This window comes from Eubalaena glacialis, chromosome 13 (assembly GCF_028564815.1).
Source record: "Eubalaena glacialis isolate mEubGla1 chromosome 13, mEubGla1.1.hap2.+ XY, whole genome shotgun sequence".
In the NCBI taxonomy this organism is placed as follows: Eukaryota; Metazoa; Chordata; class Mammalia; order Artiodactyla; family Balaenidae; genus Eubalaena; species Eubalaena glacialis.
This window is the reverse complement of record NC_083728.1, coordinates 778,917-796,519: the sequence shown is the minus strand read 5'-3', so window position 1 is coordinate 796,519 and position 17,603 is coordinate 778,917. Positions and strand designations below refer to the sequence as shown.

The window sequence follows — 17,603 nt, the reverse complement described above, 5'->3', positions numbered from 1 at the left end:
GGGGTCCTGTGGGCAGCAGCTTTTGGTGATTTTGTCTCCCTGGAATTAAGGGTGTTTCAGGGTGGGCGAGGGGAGCAGCTTACACTGAAACACGTATGCGTCATGGTTAGAAGCTAAACGCAGGTGCGTGGACCGCGACCGTCCGTGTGCTGCTGCGTCCTGCTGCTGGACCGGCCTCTGCCCTGAGCCCGCGCACACACCTGGGGCGGGGCTGGAGGGTCACGGTGGTTCCCCATGGTGATGGTCTCTTATGTCTGAATGTTGACCTATAATAAAGATAACTTGTAAAAAATAAATGTTTTCACTGCAGACTGGGTGTATGTCTTATTCAATGATCCCTGCATAATCCTGCTTTAGGGGAGTCTTGCACTCTGGGGGCAGCTGACCTCGGCGGCCCTCCTGAGTCCTCTGGGGGCTGGGACCTCACTACCACTTGCCTGGTCCGAGTGTGGACAGACCCCTCCATTTTCTAAATACCACGACGGGGGTGAAGGAAGGAATGTGTGAGCTGGGAGAGCCACACGCCACGGGCAGCTTGGACTGTGGGTCCTGGAGCCCTCCTGGGACACGGCCAGCAAGCCAGTGGCCAACAACCACTGGTCCCACTGTCCCCTCCTCTCCAGCCAGCTGACCGTCCTACCACCTCAGCCTCTGGGAACCATCCCTGCTGCCCTCAGACAGCGGCCCCTCCATCCTGCTGCCCGTGAGCAGCTGTCTGGCCGGGTGAGCGGGGCTGCAGCTCTCCAGGAGAGCAAGCCAGTCCTGGGCCTGTCCTCAGCTGGCAACACAAAGTCAGGAAAGGCTACCACAGAGGGCACCTGGCCAGCTCCTCTGCCCCTTGGGCAGCCCCACCCACGTCCAGCTCCACCCAGGGCATCAGCATGGAGTATGCTCGGGTCCTCACGCCTGGACACCACTGCCCCGTCTTCCTGGGTTGTCGCCAAGCTGCTGGGGACCCGGCCCTGCTCTCTGGCATCTCCCAGGCAAGGCCCGTCCTCCTACCTGGCCCCCAGAGAGTTCTGAGATTTACCTCCCCCCCATCACCTGGACGGCAGGGAGAGAGGAGCAGGGGACAGCCTGAGCACCACCACGCCCCCCTGGACGTGGTGCAGGCAGGTGCCTTTGTGCCTGTCTCCCCACCCGAGACAAGCATCCACTCTTGGGCTCTTGCAGGAGGCGCCATCTCTGCCTCAGGGCGTGTATGTGCATGGGGGTTCACGTCCACCACGTGTGCCCTTCTGCACACATCGGGGTGCTCAGGCCCTGAGGACCCTGGCGTTAGGTGGGAGAGGCCACCCTAACCCAGGAGGCCCATGGGTCTGACTCCCTGGCCCTGCAGGGCTGTAGGGAGCAGGTGCCTCCAGAAACACCAGGCCCCGGCTGCAGTTGCCACCTTCCACACCCCGGGGGGTGATGGCCCCTCGTGCTTGTGCCCCCCTCGGGGGCGGGGGGCGCTGGGTCTTCCTTCTGTGTCCTTGGTCTTAGCGAAGGGCCTGGCAGAAATGATTTGAAAAAAATCAAAACAGCCTAAAAATACTAAGACTTGTGTAACAAACACCTTGAAACTCTTTATTCGTACATAACAAATACGAAGTAGTTTAATTTAGATTTTCCAGAAAAGAAAACATGACAGTGAAGACCCATTTGTACCTCTCTCCCAGGCCCAGAGGTGGCCCACTAGGCACTTCAGCTCACTTCTGTTCGTGGTTTTAAACCCTGCCTACCAGTCTCAGCATCCATAAATAACGTGTACCACTGATTTCTAAGATTTGCATAAATTGTACAGCACTAAATCACTGGGAGTGTTCATTTAGTGCAGGGTTTTTTTTTTTTAATCCATGTGGCTACATCTAGGTCTAGTTAATTTAATTTCTGTACAGCATATATCATATGAATTAAACACAAGTGGTTGGTGGTCTTGTTAATTGAGGACACAGGTGGGTTTTAGTTCCTGGCTGGTGAAGCAGAGCTGCACTGCCCTCGCCGGGGACCATTGCTGGGCAGGGGTCTGGAAGCCCTCCCTTGACTGGTGGGCCCAAATGCCCTGCACATCCACAGAGAGGAAGGCCCCCTTCCCATCTCCCTGCCAGCCGTGGCGTCCTCAGACGTTTTTCCTTATTTTCAGTATTTTCTATCTGGGATACTTACAGAGAAAGAGGACGTGACAATGTGACACCAACCCTTAATGATGCGCATTCAGGGTGGTGGGCAACGGGACCTCCACCCCTACTGGCCCAGGTTTAGGGGGACCGAGGGCCGCGGGCGTGGCTGAATGGCACTTCGGAAAGACTCCGAAGTCCCCCCCCCCATGCCCCTTGCCCTCCGGTGCCCAGTCCCAGGACCCTGGCTGAAGCTCCTGGCTGAAGTCGTGGTCGTCGGGGTCGCAGCGTGTGGGCAGGGTCCTAGGCGCACCTCCCGCCCCCCTTCCCCGCCCCACTCGCAGCACCACGAGGCAGCCCCGCCCGTCACCTGCCCGCGCGGAGCAGCGTCTCCCCGGTCGGGCTCCGGGCCCGAGGACGCCGCGCGGCCCGTCCCGGCGGGAGGAACCCGTCGCTGTGGGGCGGCCCCGGTGCCCGGCGCGCCCGGCCGCCCACCCGCTCCAAGTCCCGGGGACTCGGCTCCCTCTGGCCTCAGGGAGACCCCCCTGCTCTGAATCCACGGCCCCCTCCCTTCCTGCTACCCACGAGCCCTCAGCTTGACCTCAGAGAGCCTGGAAGTCTCCCAGCGGCCCGCAGCATCTCTGGCTGCCTCGTGCCCCGGCCCTGGCCCGGGAACCTGTACAGGTGCCCCTTCCTCGGACTCACCCTGGAGCACTTAGGGCTGCGTCAGGCTGGGCCCAGGATACAGGCGTCTTGTGGGTGCGTCCTGACGCCAGGTGGCCCAGCGGAGACACCGTGACGGGCGGAGTCCTTGCCCAGGTGGTACCGACCCTCCAGATCCTTCTGCCGACCGGCCCAAGTGCACGTGCCCCTCGCCCCGTGGCAGCTGCTGCTGGGGAGGGGGCGGCACCTCGCGGGCTGACGAACCTGAGATTGTCCCTGGATGCTCACCATTCTCAGGTTGGACAGTCCTGGAGGCACTGCCCGGGCGGCTGATGGGGCCTCGGCAGGCACATTGCTCCTCTGGGCTCCTCACCCTGTGTCCCAGGAACTTCTGGACAAGTGAGGGAGGGGCTCCGGGTCTGCCTCCCGTCCCCTGTCCTGTCCCGGGCTCTGAGGCTGCAGGCTGCAGCCCCACCCTCAGCTTCTTCCCCGCTTCCCCCCGCTTCCCCCCGACCCCTCGGCCTCTGCTGGGCCCACAGGAGCCCAGGTGCCCGGAAGGCAACACCAGGGGCTGCTAATCAGTCCCAGCTGCCACACAGCCTGAGAGGTTTTCCCTGGGGGTGGGCTCCTCCGGCCCTGAAGGGCACCGCCCAAGGTTTCTTCCCAAACGGGAAGCCCCCGATGTTTCCAGTGGCTGTGCTGAGCCCTGTCCCCAGCACGGCCTTGGACCTTGGATCCTGGTCCTGTTTCTGGGACCAGGAGGCTCGCTGGGGCTGGAGGGATTGCCCCTTCCTCCCATCGGCACCCCGAAGACCCTCTGTCAGGGCTGTTTGGAAGGTGACCTACTTCTACCACCCCTTGGGGTCCTGGCAGGAAGTGGCCCAAGAACTCCCCTAAGCCGTGACCTCGTCTCTGAGCTGTCTCTGATGAGGAACCCCAGCCTGAGCAGGCAGGGCTCGGCCCTAGGCCACCACCGACCCTCGAGAAGTGGGAGGAAGCCATCCCACCCCCAGAGGCTGGTGGCTGAGTGAGGTGGGGGCCCTGAGCTGCATCACGCACACGTGTGTGTCTGGGGCCATGTGGCCATCTGCACACGCATCAGCACATGTGGGTCTGATTTCTTCTGTGGGAGCTGCTCATCCTCTAGCTGGACTCGGGTCCCCTCCCAGGACGACCTAGCTCCTGCCCAGCTCCTCGTCGTTTGCCCCATTGCTCATCTGGGAAGAGCTGGCCAGACAGAAGGGTATCAGCCGCGTCACAGCACCTGAGCAGGGCCAGGCCTGCTGCGGCCTCCAGGCTCCAGGCACAGAGCACAGGATGAATGAATGAACCAACCAACCAACCAACGAATGGAGCCCTGGAGATATGGGGGAGGGTCCACTCACCAGGTTGGGGAGGAGAGGCCCCTCCTGCTGACCTCGGCGCTGTGTCGCTCCTCTACCCTGGCGCCTGGCCACCTCTGGACAAGCTCCCGCCTTTATCTGCTGCCCTTGGCCTGGGCCCCACCCAGGGACTTCCTGTCCCCGCCCCATGACAAGCTTTTCCATGACATGGCCTTTGTGAGGTGAGGGGAAACCGAGGAGACCAGGAGGGCAGGAAAGGGCAAGTGCCAGGCCAGGAGGCGGAGGACGGGGTGGGGATGGTTCTGAGAGCTCACCCGCAGCAGCTGCGAATCGATCGGCATCAGGCTCTCGAGCCAGGCTGGCGGCACCCTCGCCGGTGCCCTTGCCCAGGAGCGGTGAAGGCAGGGCGGGATGTGGTTTCTGACCCTGAGCGGTGTGGCCGGCTCGGCGAGGCACCGGCCACGTCCCCTGCAAGTGGGGTTCCTGCGAGGCCAGGGCCGGTTCCTCACTCCCTCCTCCAGCCCCGCCCACACCCATTTCCGCCCCTGCCGTGCGGACAAACACGTGCTGGGGGAGGGAAGTGGCTGTGGAGGCTGTCGACATCTTGTAAGACCCAGAGCCCCAGGCCCAGGCCAGGTGGCCACCGAGGGGCCAGTCTAGCAGGGCCAGGAGCTGCAGGCCCAGCTCTGCCCTCTCCTAAATCTGCACTGACTCTGGACGGTGAGGAAAGCCACGTACAAGACCAGAAGCCCCTGTCCTGCTGCGGGGAAGGCGGGGGCCTAACCAGGACCCAGCGGAGGCCAGGCTCCTCAGTCCCTCCCTCTCCACAGTGGCCTCGCAGCTTGGGGGCCACTCCCCAAGCCCAGGGCCCAGGCAGGACACCACTCCCGCACCCCAGCTAACCAGTCACAGCTTCATTTTCAAGTTTTATTTTACAAAATGTTTAGACAAGGTACACCGGTAACACGTTTTTTAATTCAAATAAGTTAGCATCTCTACTCTGTAAGCCCCGGGGAAGCAGGAGGGGTTGGGGGCGGGGTGGGCGGCTACCCCGCAGAGCCCCCTTCCTCCTCATCGCTGCCATCGGGGACGGCGTCGGTCCCGAAGTAGCGGTCGCCGAAGTTCCCTGGGGGAAGAAGCAGGTCCTTGTGGTGGGGACTCAGGCCCACCTGCCCCCCCCCCCCAGCTGTCGCTGACAGGCCCGGGCAGCCTCACCTATGCCAGGGATGATGCGGAAGAGGTCGTTGATGCGCTTGTCCACCGCCGTGGTGATGATTCTCACGCGCGGGAACGCATAGGCCACCGAGTGGACACCCATCTCCGCCATGAGCAGCGACAGCAGGAAGATCTTGTCCTCGGGCACGTCGTGGTCCTGCGCGGCGAGGGCGTGAGCCGGGCCCAGCGCCCGCCCCCGCCCGCCGCCCGCCTCCCGCCCACTCACCAGCAGCACCCGCACCGCCATCATGGCCGCCGCGCCAGTGGACACTGTGCAGTCCATCAGGATCACGTGGTCGTCACTGATGTCCTTGGGGAGCCGCAGGTAGTGGAGCTGCAGGCGGCCGCAGGGTCAGGGCGGCCCAAACCGAGGGCTGCGCCTGGGCTCCCCGTGCCCCGGACCCCCCGTCCCCAGGCCCCCCACCTCGGGCTCCCCGGTGAACTGGTTGGTCTGGATGAGGATGGTGCCGATGCGCACGTCCTTGCACACGGCCCGCAGCGCAGGCTCCATGGTCTCACCGGCCCGCAGGATGGACACGCCTGTGATCTGGGGGGACGAGGCTGAGCTAGCCAGACCCCCGCCTTCCGGCCGCCCCAGCCCCTTGTCGCCCAGGTCGGGCCCCTGGTACCTGCTTCCCCGCGTAGCACTTGCCCGAGTAGTCCTGGCCCTGCGGGGTCTGCACGACGCAGTCCTGCGCAGGGCAGGGGGCGGGGCGTGAGCGCGAGGAGCCTCCCCTCCCCACTACTCCCCCGGCCCCCTCCCTCCCCCCCCCCCCCCCGCCCCGCACCTGGAAGGGCAGGAAGGAGAGCGCGTGCTCGATGAGCAGCCGCATCAGCCTCTTAGAGTAGAAGATGAACTCGTCGCGGCTGGTCTCCCGGTCCCTGCCAACGGCGGGCCCGGCTGGGTTAGCGAAGGTCGGCCCCGCCCGCCCGCCAGGCCGGGGGAGTGGGATGGGCCTCACCTGATGATGGTGTGCATGCCCCGCACCTGCGGCGTGCTCTTGAGGACACTCAGCGTCCGGGGCAGGGGGTGGCACTGGTGCGCTGAGGCCAGCGCGGCCCTGGGGACACGAAGCGATTGGGAACTCAAGAAGGGGCATCTTCCCCCCGAGCCCCATCCTCCCGCTGCAGACTGTAGGGGGCAGTCGTGGTGGGCACGGTGGGTGTGCAGGGTGGAGGCCACCCTCCCAGTGGCTGATCTGGAGGGAGGGCCCCATCCCGAGGTGCCCTCCCCCGTAACAGCCAGGCAATGGTTAACGGACAGGGTGGAAGGCAGAGCAGCTGACCGTTAGGCAGGAAGCAGGGGCTGCGGTGCGAGCCTCCCTTCCCGTTCCAGGTCCCCTCCCCGTTCGGGACCTGGCAGTGGGAGGGCGAGGCCTCACACGTGCAGATGAATCTTAGCCCCCAAGCTGGGCATCTGGACCCCAACCTCAGGACACCTCTCCCTGGGGAAACAGCTGAGCTTTGGGGCCAAGCCCCGCCTAAGGCTTCCCCCCAGGTGATGTGCGGCCCCCTCAGGAGAGGCGGGCAGAGCTGGCTTCGCACTGCCCCTGCTGCCCCAGCCTGGAGCGGGGTGGGGCGGGAAGGAGGAGGAGGAGTGGGGGGGGGGGAGGGGAGGGGGGAGGGGGGAGGGGAGGGGAGGGGGGAGGGGGAGGGGGGAGGGGAGGGGGGAAGAGGGGGGAGGGGAGAGGGGAGGGGAGGAGGGGAGGGGAGGGGGAGGGGAGGGGAGGGGAGGGAGGGAGGGGAGGGGCGGAGCCTGCAGAGCGCTGGGCACACAGCGTGCAGGCAGCACCACGGCCAGAGCACTCTGTCCTCACAGATCCCAGCGCAGCTTCCTCTGCCCACCGGGTGAAGAGGCGAAGAGTAGGTCAGGGAGGGAACAGGGCAGGAAACCCCAGGGTTTACAAAGAAGAGGAAAAGAAGAGAGAGAAAAGACCACTTAGCGGGGAGCACGGTGGTCTCCGTGGCCACCGGCTGGCCTGGGGAAGGGAAGAGCAGGAGGCCGGGTTGGTGGCAGGGAGACCCTGCAGCCCGCACCCCCGGGCCCGCGAGCACCCGAGAGTCCACTGCATTCGGCCCTGCGAGTCCCTCCCTCCCTCCCACCCACCCACCCACCCACCCACCACAGCCACGCTTCCTGGAAACTTTTATTTCTCTGAACCAAGGCTTCCAGAGGACATGACGTGGCCAGACCCGCAGGTGCCCCGGGCCGGGTGAGAGGCAAGCGGAGACTCATGCGTGGGCAGGAAGCTGGAGGCCGGCGCCCGGGCCTGGAGGCATTTCCAATGCAGCTCGAGCTGGAGGCTCGGTCTGGTGCTTCGCAGCTCCGCCGACCACTGCGTGGGGACAGGCGCCCCACCCCTCTCGTGGGCAGGAAGGACACGCAGCCCAGGACTCCTGGGGGCTCCTCCTGGCTCTCTGTGCCTCAGCTCCAGGGCCAGGGTGGGCCGGGGTGCCGGGACGCAGGGGGTGGGGTGCCTCAGCACCGCTTGGGGGAGTAAAGACCCGCCCCTCGGCTCAAGCAGAGAAGGTGCAGACCCAGGCCCTCTGGCTGCTGAAGGACAGGCCTGGGGCCACAGCCCTGGGGCACAGCGGTGCTGGCTCAGGACAGCTGTGCCCTCGGGTCCGACCCCACACAACCAGCCCCAAGTCGGGTAAGAGCCTCCAGAGAGGTCTGGCCAGCCTAGAGTCAGGGTGCTGTGTGAACTTGGGCAAACACCTTAACCTCTCTGGGCCTTAATTCCCTTGACTACTGGCAAGGGCAGGTAGAAGCGGTGTGGCGGCCACCACACCACTCCCTCTGTGCCTGGGGTGGGTCCACCACAGGGGGTGGGCATGGTGGGAGGGGACCTCGCTGCCTGCCTGGGTGACAACCCAGACTCCGAGCTCCCTGTGGATGTTGGAAATGCCTCCGTCTGTGCAGACAGGTGTGGGAAGTCTTACCTGACACTGAGCTCACGCTGCGGCAGCGACACAGGGAGACACAAGGGAATGGGGTGGGGCATCAGTGATAGCAGCACTGCTCACCTCGGAGTCACCGGAGGGCACGGCCTGTCGCCACCGTGTGCCTCAGCCAGCCGGGCCACCCCACCCAGGCACGGACACACCACAGCCCCGTAGCGGGAGAGTCCCGGGGGGCTGCCTGCCACGGGAGGGGGCCAGCTCCCTGTGGCCTCTGGCGTGGGCACCTCTGGGCTGGGCTGTCAGAGCCAGGACCCTTGGGGCTCTGTTCCGCAGGCCCCGAGCACCCCATCGTAAAGCCGGCCCGAGGGGTGGGTGGCGCCCTGGGCCGCCCCGCGGTGTGTGACCTCCTAGGATGCTCAGGACGTGGGACTCAGCACCAAAACCCAACGGTGGCCCAAAAGGGTTTGGAGGAACAGGAGCGCACGCTTCCGTACGAGGCCCAGCTCAGGCTGGGGGCGCTGGAGATACTCCGTGCCCCACGGTCCCTCAGGGAGCCCAGCTGCCTCTGGCCAGCACACGACGGGGCACTAAACGTGGGGGCCGCCCAGGCAGGTGGCCGTGGGCGGTGGCAGTGGGGAGCAGGGCCTGGACACCGGCTCACCTCTTCCAGCTGGCTGTGCACGTGCTGCACGATCAGATCGATGGCCACTGTGTTCCCGCTCCCTGGGTCGGGACAGGAGGGAGGGTGAGGTCCGGCCTTGCCTGCCCCCCGCCCTCCCCCCACCAGGTGGGCCGCAGGCGCACCCCGGGGCACCACAATGTCCGCCACGCGCATGGTGGGCTGGATGTACTGATCGAAGGCGGGCTTCACAAACTTGTTGTACTGCTTGATGACACCCTCGATGTCTCGGCCCCGCTCGCTGATGTCACGGCGCAGCCGCCGCACGAGGCGGATGTCAGAGTCCGTGTCCACGAAGATTTTCATGTCCAGGAGCTGGACGGGGAGAGTGAGTTGCTGAAGCGGGCCTGACACAAGGGGCTGCAAGGCCCCGTCACCAGCAGGACCGGAGTAACAGGGGACGGCCTCCGGCAGAGACGTCTGGTCTGCGTGCGGGCCCAGGAGCAGACCAGGCGTGCGCGGCACCTCTCGGGTCTGGATGGGGCGGGGGCGGGGGGAGCGTGTGGTGTGGCTGCGTGCGGGGGGGGTGCCTTGCGCGTGGAGTGTTGTGCGTGTGCGTGCGTGGCGAGCAGTGGGGTTCCTGGGGCCTGAGCACACTCACACTCGGGACCAGCGAAGGAGCAAGGACAAGGGCATAGCCGGCTGTGCCCCCTCGGGCCTTGGCAGGGCGGGGAAGGTGGCTCCCAAGGCCTGGCCCGGAGTGGGTCACACCTGGGGCAGCTGCCCAGAGCCTCCCAGGGGACAGGATGTCCTCACAAACAGTGCAGACGCAGGAGGCTGGCTCCCTCCCAGGCAAGAATACACACATGCACACCCACAGGTGAACCCACTCCCACCAACATCGCTCTGACCTTGGCAGCCACGTGGACCCAAGAGAACAGCAGCCAAAACCCTGACTCAGGGGGGGTGAGATTCAGGAGACAATGCCATTCCTCACCCAACCCTGGGGCTACGGCACGGGACGGGGATGGAGGCAGGTTTAAGGTGAGTCCCACGGGAGGATCCGGGAGCCAGGCCATCCGTCCTGGAGCCCGTCCTCACCTCCAGAAGTGTCTTGTCAGCAAAGGCCATGATGCCCTCGAAAATGATGACGTTTGCACCGTAGAGCGTTTTCTGCAAAGGAATCGTGTGTGCTGAAGCGGCCCTGAGGCCCCTGTGCCAGCCCCGTGCAGCTGAGCCTGCGGGGCCTACCCAGTCCTTCTTCCGGCTGTGGGTGGTGAAGTCGTAGATGGGCACCTTGACACTCTTGCCCTGCTTCAGCTTCTTGAGGGTGGAGATGATGAGGTCGAAGTCAAAGGCATCTGGGTGGTCGAAGTTGAAGTTGTTGTGGGCGGCCTGCTCCTGCTGCTGCCTGGTGAGCACCTGCAAGGGAGGAGCATCTGCAGGGGGAGGAGCATCTGCAGGGGGAGGAGCACCTGCGGGGGGAGGAGCACCTGCAAGGGGAGGAGCACCTGCGGGGGGAGGAGCACCTGCGGGGGGAGGAGCACCTGCAAGGGGAGGAGCACCTGTGGGGGGAGGAGCACCTGCGGGGGGAGGAGCACCTGTGGGGGAGGAGCACCTGCGGGGGGAGGAGCACCTGCAAGGGGAGGAGCATCTGCAGGGGGAGGAGCATCTGCAGGGGGAGGAGCACCTGCGGGGGGAGGAGCACCTGCAGGGGGAGGAGCACATGTGGGGGAGGAGCACCTGCGGGGGGAGGAGCATCTGCAGGGGCAGGAGCCGCGGACCTCATGGAGGCAGCTGTTCGTGCAGGACACCCTTACCTTGTAGAAGGAATCCATGGACAGCAAGACCACCCAGGGCACGTCCAGGGCCTCGATGATCATTCTGGCCACAGTGGTCTTCCCAGAAGCACTGCCGCCTCCCAGGCCTGTGGGGAGGGGCAGAGAGACCCTGAGCGGAGAGGCCCAGGTCAGCCTCACAGATGGGTCCCAGCGGTGCCCGCCACCCGACGCTGCCTCCACCCCGGGCTGACCTGGACCGTGGGGCCCGAGCAGCGCGGGTCACGGAAACACCGGCTCGGGCATGGCGGTGGGTTCTGCCTGACCCGCCCACTCGGGGGTCTGGGCGGGCGGCGGCCTCGGCCCACCCACGCACCACAGCCACACTCACCGATGGCGAAGGCCTCCTTGGACTGGGTGCCGTGCTCGTTGTACCAGGGCGGCCGCCCCGCCGTGTAGATGGTGCGCTTGCTGGTGCGCAGCAGGGGCGGCTCAGACTTGCACTGGCTGGTGGTGCGCTTCCGGGGCGAGCGCCCGGCGCCCACGGGTGGGAGAAGCCTGTCCAAGGACTCCGCGTTGCTGCTGCTGCTGGGGGTGGGGGGGCAGGGGCACGCTTGCCTCGGCCCAGGGCCACCAGCCACCCTGCCACCCCACACTGGGCCTGGCGTGACTGGTCCACGTGGTGCCTCCACGCAGGCACGTGGGCACGGCCAAGGTGAGTGGGCTCGTGCGCGGGACACAGCAAACCCGGCCGCGGCCCATCCGCGGGGCCCGGGGCCTCGGACTGTCACTGTCTACAAATCCAGAGGGACAGCAAGTGGCAAGGAGGACACAAGGGAGCGCTGTCCGGGCCCAGCTCTTCCTCCCACGTGGACTGGGCCGCAGCAGGGCCACGAGCGCCCCCTTTCCCCCAGGAGGTGAGAGGCGGGCACGCCAAGCACAGTCAAGACCCTGTCGAGGACTATGCCCTCTCCCCAGACACACTCTGGGCGGCCCTCTAGTTTTGTGCCACCCTGCAGGGCACGCAGGGAGAGGGGCTCCAGAGACAGAGGCCGCTGACAAAAGGGATGGGCCGGAGGTGGTGTGGACGGACCGGGAGGGAGACCCAGGGCGCCCTGCCGAAGGGCGGAGGCCCCCAGAGGCTGTGCACAAGGCGGGAACCCGCCTGGGAGACGCAGACGCCATCTGTGCCTGCTCTCGCCGTGCCACGCCACTCGAGTGGGGCTGTGCTGACTTCTCTGTAGGTTTATACCCCTAAAGGGCACAGAAGTGATGACTGGCCCAAGGCCTCAAGGCCTCAAAGCCTTCAGGGACAGCTGGGGAGGCTCGGCTCGGCTGAGGGCCCGACGAGAGGTAGCGTCTGCCCGATGCCGGCTCAGTCTATGCTGAGAGGCTGGGACGCAGACCCAGTGTGAAGGTGGCCCCAGGGGCAGGACCAGCTTAGGGAGAAGGCACTTCCACCACTGCCTGAGAGAGAGACTGCTCACAGCGTCAGCTTGCAGACCCGCCCCAGAGACTGCGAAGGCAAGCTGATCGTCTAGGCAGGAAGAAAGTATCGGGAACCTGGGGGTGCACCGGACAACCCTGGCAGGACGTGTGTCCACCCGTGGCTGGAGCCCCAGTGATGGATGCTGCTCGGGATGTGGGCGGGAACCTGAGAAGGAGCCACACACGGCAGGCATCCTCGAGGTACCATCAGGTGAGAAGGCAAAGCGCCTCGAGCCATAAAAGCCAGCGTGAGCCTGTGAGACGCCTGTGACAGACGGCCACCAAGGGCAGGAGCAAGGACTTCCGCCAGGTTTGCATGTTTTATGAGCACACGCCCCTGCTTTATCAAAAACCAAACCAAGCCTCTGTCTGTCCTTGAAGTTCGCTGTCACCGCTACAGCCTGCTGTCACAGCCAGGGCGCAGAGTGCTGTGAAACTGGCCTCGGGGAGATGTCCCCGCGAGGGCAGGGCCGCCTGGCCCAGGGCATGACAGGCGCCTCCTGCTCAGGGTGGCCCGAGCATCCCCCGCCAGGAACACTGGCGTTTCCAGCTGTGCGGTGCTCCCAGCACACCCAGCGTTGCCAAGAGCCAGGAGGACGGCGTCTGTGTGCACACGTGTGTGGGGCGGGGGGGGGGGGGAGCACTGGGAGGAATTAGCTCAGGCCTAACACGTGACGAGCCACACCAGCAGCTCTCAAGCGCACAGAGGGCCGTGTCAGCACAAGTTACGCAGCAGGAAAGCCGGCCATCGGATGTGACAGGAGGCGTGCAGCACCGTCCGGGGGACAGAGAGCACCGGGCCGCCTCGGTCCTCCGTCACTGGGACGGCGTGGGGAGCGAGCCCCGGGAGTCACTGGCTGCCTGTGTTGCCTCTGGAAGCAGCAATTACGCATCCGTGGAGCAAACAACACAGTGGGACACCCAGATGACGGGGCAGTGACGGCTCACTTGATGTCTCACTCAGCCAAGCAGGAGACGGACGGAGCGCAAGCAGTGGTGTCTTCAGGCCCCGGCCGGAGGGCAGCGCTGGCCATTGCCCTGGACGCACTCGTCCCCCAACAGCGAGCACGGGGCCCCCAGGGCTCACACACAGCTGCCCTGCCCGCAGGCGACCCACAGACCCTGGAGATGACCGACAGCCTACAGCCGGGGAGGGGAGCTCCGCACAGCCCCAGAGAAAAAGTCCAGTCTGCGCCTCCTACCCGGGGAGGAAAAGCCAACACAGAAAGCCTGGCTTGCAAAGGAGCAGGGCCTCGGTGCCCCAGCAAACCAGCCCTTGTGCCCAGCACGCTCACGGACAGCCAGACTGCCTCGCGGGACCGATGTGGGATGGGAGGCCTGGGCTGGTGCTGCTCCCGTTCCCCTGCGTTTCACCCCAGGCTGGTGCCCTGGCCCGTCCAGCAGGAGCCCTCACCCCTCTCGGTGACTGGCCCTTGTCCTACTGAGGTGACGACGACCACTACCACGGACGACGTCCAAGGCCTGTGGCGCCGACAGCCCGGGACGGACGCCTCCTCGGGGAAGAGCCGAAGGTTAGCCAGGGACGACCTTGCCAGAAACCCGCCCGGCCACGGGCCTGCAACAGGCCTGAACGGCATCGGGCCGGGTCCGCAACCAAGTCCAGCTCCACTGCCTCCTCCAATAGCCCGGCTCTCTCTCAAAGCCAGGGACAAAGCTCACCATGCCCTCAGAGCAGGCCTCACCCCATTTTCACAATGGGACAAACTGTGACATGGGAAGGACTTCACCTCCCTGCTCACAGATGGCCAGGGTGCTGCCAGCCACAAGGACAAAAGGCAATTTCAACCCAAGGGTTATGAGGCACATGGACACAGGTCGGCTGGTAACTGAGAGCCCCAAGCAAAGCCGGCAGCTGGTACCCACGAGCACCTGCCTGGCCTGTCTCTGCCTTGATGTCCACTAGACACGGCACACGGGGCTGGGGGCGGCCGAGACGCAGCAAAGACGGGCATCCTCACCGGAAGACAGCGGGCCTGCCACTCACCTGCCTTCTGCTCCAAGGGTCCAGCACCCCGAGACCCTAATGCCAGGGTAAGCCGGGGGGCTGCTCATGGCCAGGACACAGGGGAGACCGGGACAGCAGGGTGATCCCAGGTGTGTGCAGGGCATCATCGCGCCGCCTCTTAGACCCCCGGCAGCCCCCCAGGACAGCTCAGCAGCCCCCGGAACTGCTCCTCCATGGGTGGGCAGCACAGCAGGTGAGGAGCCGAAGTGGGGTCCAAGCCCTGGCTGGCAGAGGCTGTCCCCTGGGAGGCGGGGGGCCAGCAGGTGAGAGGCCCCGGGAGCCCGTGCCGAAGCAACAGCACTCACCGCTGGCCTCAGAGGCCGAGGCTACCGGCATAAGAGGATCACCCGGCTGGGGGCCGTGCACTGGCCTGATATTAATAGCACTGACCCGCCGAAGACAGCCAGGCGGACCTCAAGCCAGCATCGGGTGTGAACTGCCCCTCCTGTGCTCAGCCTGGCACGCTGCCCACCCAGGGCTGGCTGAGGACCACTGTGCCCCCTCCTCCAGAACAGCCTGGAGAAAGCTCCAGACTCCTGGTCTGCCGGGGACTGTAGGGCCCACCCCCGCACCCCCCCCAGCGGGACAGGGACATCGGAGGTGTCTCTCGGCCGGCCAAGCTGTCAGCGAGGAGCGGCGCTGAGCTGGGCACCCCTGCCCCCAGGTGCCTCCGAGAAGCATAAACAACCTGAAACTCTACCCGGCTGAGGCCTCCTCCGAGAATAACTGCCCGCCCCACCCCTTCCACGAAGGCTCCAGCACGTCCCCCAAGGCCACCCGTGCTCAGTGCTCAGCTGGGGACACAGCCACGCCCCAGTCTGGAGCAGGAAGAAGAGCAGGCCCTCGGGTGGGCGGCTGCAGTATTCACTCCTGTCCCAGGTCCCTGGCCCCCTCCCTGTGATTAATCCAGCCCATACACCAGCTTTCCCGGTCGGCTTCCGACAACATCAACGTGGAGACGGCTGGCAGGGGCTCAGGGGAGAAAGAATTTCACTTGGGGTCCGCACACTGAAGGGGGCCCCTCCCGGGTGCTGCCTCAGGGTAACAGGCCTGCCCCACGGTAGCTGCTCCCTCCTGCTCCCACCCTGCCCACCGCACTCAGGCTCGGGGCTGAGGAGCCCTGATGCCCTGTCCTGCTTTAGGAAAGTTTCCCAGGGAGTGAGTCAAATGAAGCCAGAAACAGGAGGGAGGAGCTGGCCCACTGGGGCCTGGCCTGGGGAGGCGGGGTGGTCCCAGACTGGCTCAGGGACAGGGAAATCAGGGCAGCTTTCTCAGAGCAGGGAGAGAACTGGGGGGCTGGGGGGGCTGCAGCCCTAAAGGGGTGCAACAGGTTCCAGGAACTTGCACTGTCCCCACCCCACCCATTGGAAATCCCCCTGTGGGACCCCCTCCTTCCCGCTGCTCTAGGCGAGTCCAGCCAGCTTCCAGTCGCCCAGCGGCAGCCCCCAGACCCGTGCCCACCTGGACCTCACCAAGGGACAGCCCGAGGGGTACCCTGTCACCACTGCGAGGTGCTCACTTGTCCACCAGCATGCCCAGTGCAAAGGTAGGCCGAGGTCCCCGTCCTCACCGGACTGACCTTCCGGAGGGACAGGCACACAAGAAGCCACGGCAAGGTAGACGGACCACATTGTGCAGCCACGATGATGCAGAAGGCGAAGCCGGAGCCGTGGTCAGGCGGGGAGAGCCTCGGTTTGGAGGCATCTGCACACACACCCGGACACTGACCAGAGCCAGCTCTGGCCCCCTCAGGCCATGCAGGGACCGAGGGGGAGGGCACGCGCTTGAGGAACATCGCAGAGAAGGAAGGGTGTAACGGGAGCGATTTCCCCGTGACGTCCAGAGGCAGCTCCAGGGCCACCCCATGGGCCCTGGCTCCCCTCCTGTCCCCTGAGGACCACGCTCCGAGGAGAGGAAGACCACTGCCGCCCCGGCCCCGTGAGGGGCACCCATGCCCACTACGCGGTCTGTGCACGGGGCAGAGCCAGACGGCTGCTGCCACCGTTCTGTGTCTGCAGGGAGTGTTCTTCTCAGGAGCTTATCTGGTCTCAGGCTACATCAGATTCTCTGGAACTAACAGGTGTCACAGACTCAGGTCCTCCCTCTTCCACCCTATCACCCTGAGCCAGGCTCGGAGTCACTGCTCCCCAGGAGGGGGTGAGCCTAGAGGAACACAAGATGCTCCTCCAGGCCCAGGGAGCCTCTTCCTGCCGGCAGCTCACCCCTGCGACCCGTCTCCCCGCCTGCCCAGCGGCTCTGCTGGCAGCACCCAGACAGTCCCAAACAGTCCAGGCCACGGCACTTCCCAGGAACAGGCACCCGGCTGGAAAAGTTTCCTTTGGCCCCAACCTGGGGCCAGCGCTGGCCCTGGCCCAGGAACGGTTCAGATCCAGAAGTGAGGAGCCAGCCCTCGCCCGAGCGCCGCTTGGCCGTCACCCCCTGGGGCCTGGCCCGAGGCTGACAGCGGAAGCCGCCCCCGCAACCAGGTGACAGCGGCCCCCACCACCTCCCCTCCTGCAAAGCCCCCAGAGCCTCCAGGGTCCCCTCCCCCGGAGCCTGGCCGGCAGTCGGAAGGCACTGAGCACCGCGCCGCCCAGCATCACGACCTCTGGCCTCGAGTGGGGCAGGCCGAGCCCGTGCGGCTCCCGGAACGAACTGACCATCTAGGAACATCCGGCGGACGCACAGTCCAGCCCGGGTGCTCGCTGGCCCGGCGCCCCGTCTGCTCGGGACCGAGGCCCCACGCGGGCCCTGCCCACGGGCCCCTTCCCGCGGCCGTCCGCGAGGGCCCGCCACCGCCAGGCCCCGGGGACCCTCCGCTGGTCCAGGCTCGGCTCCCGGAGCCGCCCCCACCACGAGACGCGAGGGGCGCGCCGCGCCTACCGGTCCTCGCTCTTCCCCTCCAGCCGGTCTGGCCCGTCTCCAGCCGCTAAGGGCGGCGGCACCGGGCGGGGTGCGTCGGCTGAGGCCGGGAGCGCAGCCATAAGCTCGGGGGCCTCTCCGCGGGCTGGGCGGGGCTCGGGGGCCGGCCGCGCAGGCTGTCGGAAGCTGTGGTTCGGGGCCGGCACCAGACGCCCGCCAGCGCACCAGGCGCCCGCCAGCGCGCCCCGCGGACTGCAAGTCCCATCAAGCTGCGCGTGCCCCGCGGACTACAAGTCCCACCAGGACGCGCGCGCCCCGCAAACCAGAAGCCCCACGAGGCCGCGCGGCGCGAGTGCGGAGAAGGGCCCCAACCCGCGCTTTACCACAAACTCAGCTGCACAAAACCCCTGGAAAAAAATCAATAAACATTTATTTGATACAGTCATTTTTAATACATACAGTTGATGGCCCGCCCCCGTGCCACTTGGGGCCGGGGGACGGGGACGAGGACCGGGGACAGATGGTCACAAGGCGGGCAGGGCCCGAGCTCACCGTCAAAACATCTTGCAAATAAACACTTTGTAGATAGAATATATACGTATATAT

At 65.8% G+C, this 17,603-nt stretch overlaps 1 protein-coding gene across 2 annotated transcripts; it reads right to left on the bottom strand.

The window, feature by feature from the left end:
• Nucleotides 1-5,018: 5,018 nt before the first annotated feature.
• Nucleotides 5,019-17,238, bottom strand: UCKL1 (uridine-cytidine kinase 1 like 1). Of its 2 annotated transcripts, none has more exons than XM_061210338.1 (15): nt 17,019-17,238; nt 11,013-11,209; nt 10,664-10,770; nt 10,095-10,265; nt 9,945-10,016; nt 9,029-9,218; nt 8,886-8,947; nt 8,264-8,280; nt 6,283-6,381; nt 6,109-6,202; nt 5,950-6,012; nt 5,745-5,867; nt 5,547-5,654; nt 5,321-5,477; nt 5,019-5,231 (listed from the first exon to the last, which is right to left on the bottom strand). In XM_061210338.1, the coding sequence occupies exons 1-15, from the start codon at nt 17,117-17,119 to the stop codon at nt 5,152-5,154; spliced, it is 1,641 nt and encodes a 546-aa protein (XP_061066321.1). In that variant the 5' UTR covers nt 17,120-17,238; the 3' UTR covers nt 5,019-5,151. The 2 variants fall into 2 exon arrangements, with proteins under 2 accessions (XP_061066321.1, XP_061066322.1); XM_061210339.1 differs by lacking the exon at nt 17,019-17,238 and adding an exon at nt 14,115-14,642 and having other exon boundaries at nt 11,013-11,203.
• Nucleotides 17,239-17,603: the final 365 nt, after the last annotated feature.

Coding starts and splice junctions, on each gene's coding strand:
- UCKL1 (XM_061210339.1), bottom strand. CDS start 14,242: ATGATGCCCTGCACACACCTGGGATCACCCTGCTGTCCCGGTCTCCCC. Junction 5,868..5,949: donor AGTGCTACGCGGGGAAGCAG/GTACCAGGGGCC, acceptor TCGTCCCCCCAG/ATCACAGGCGTGTCCATCCT. Junction 5,232..5,320: donor CCGCATCATCCCTGGCATAG/GTGAGGCTGCCC, acceptor TTCTTCCCCCAG/GGAACTTCGGCGACCGCTAC.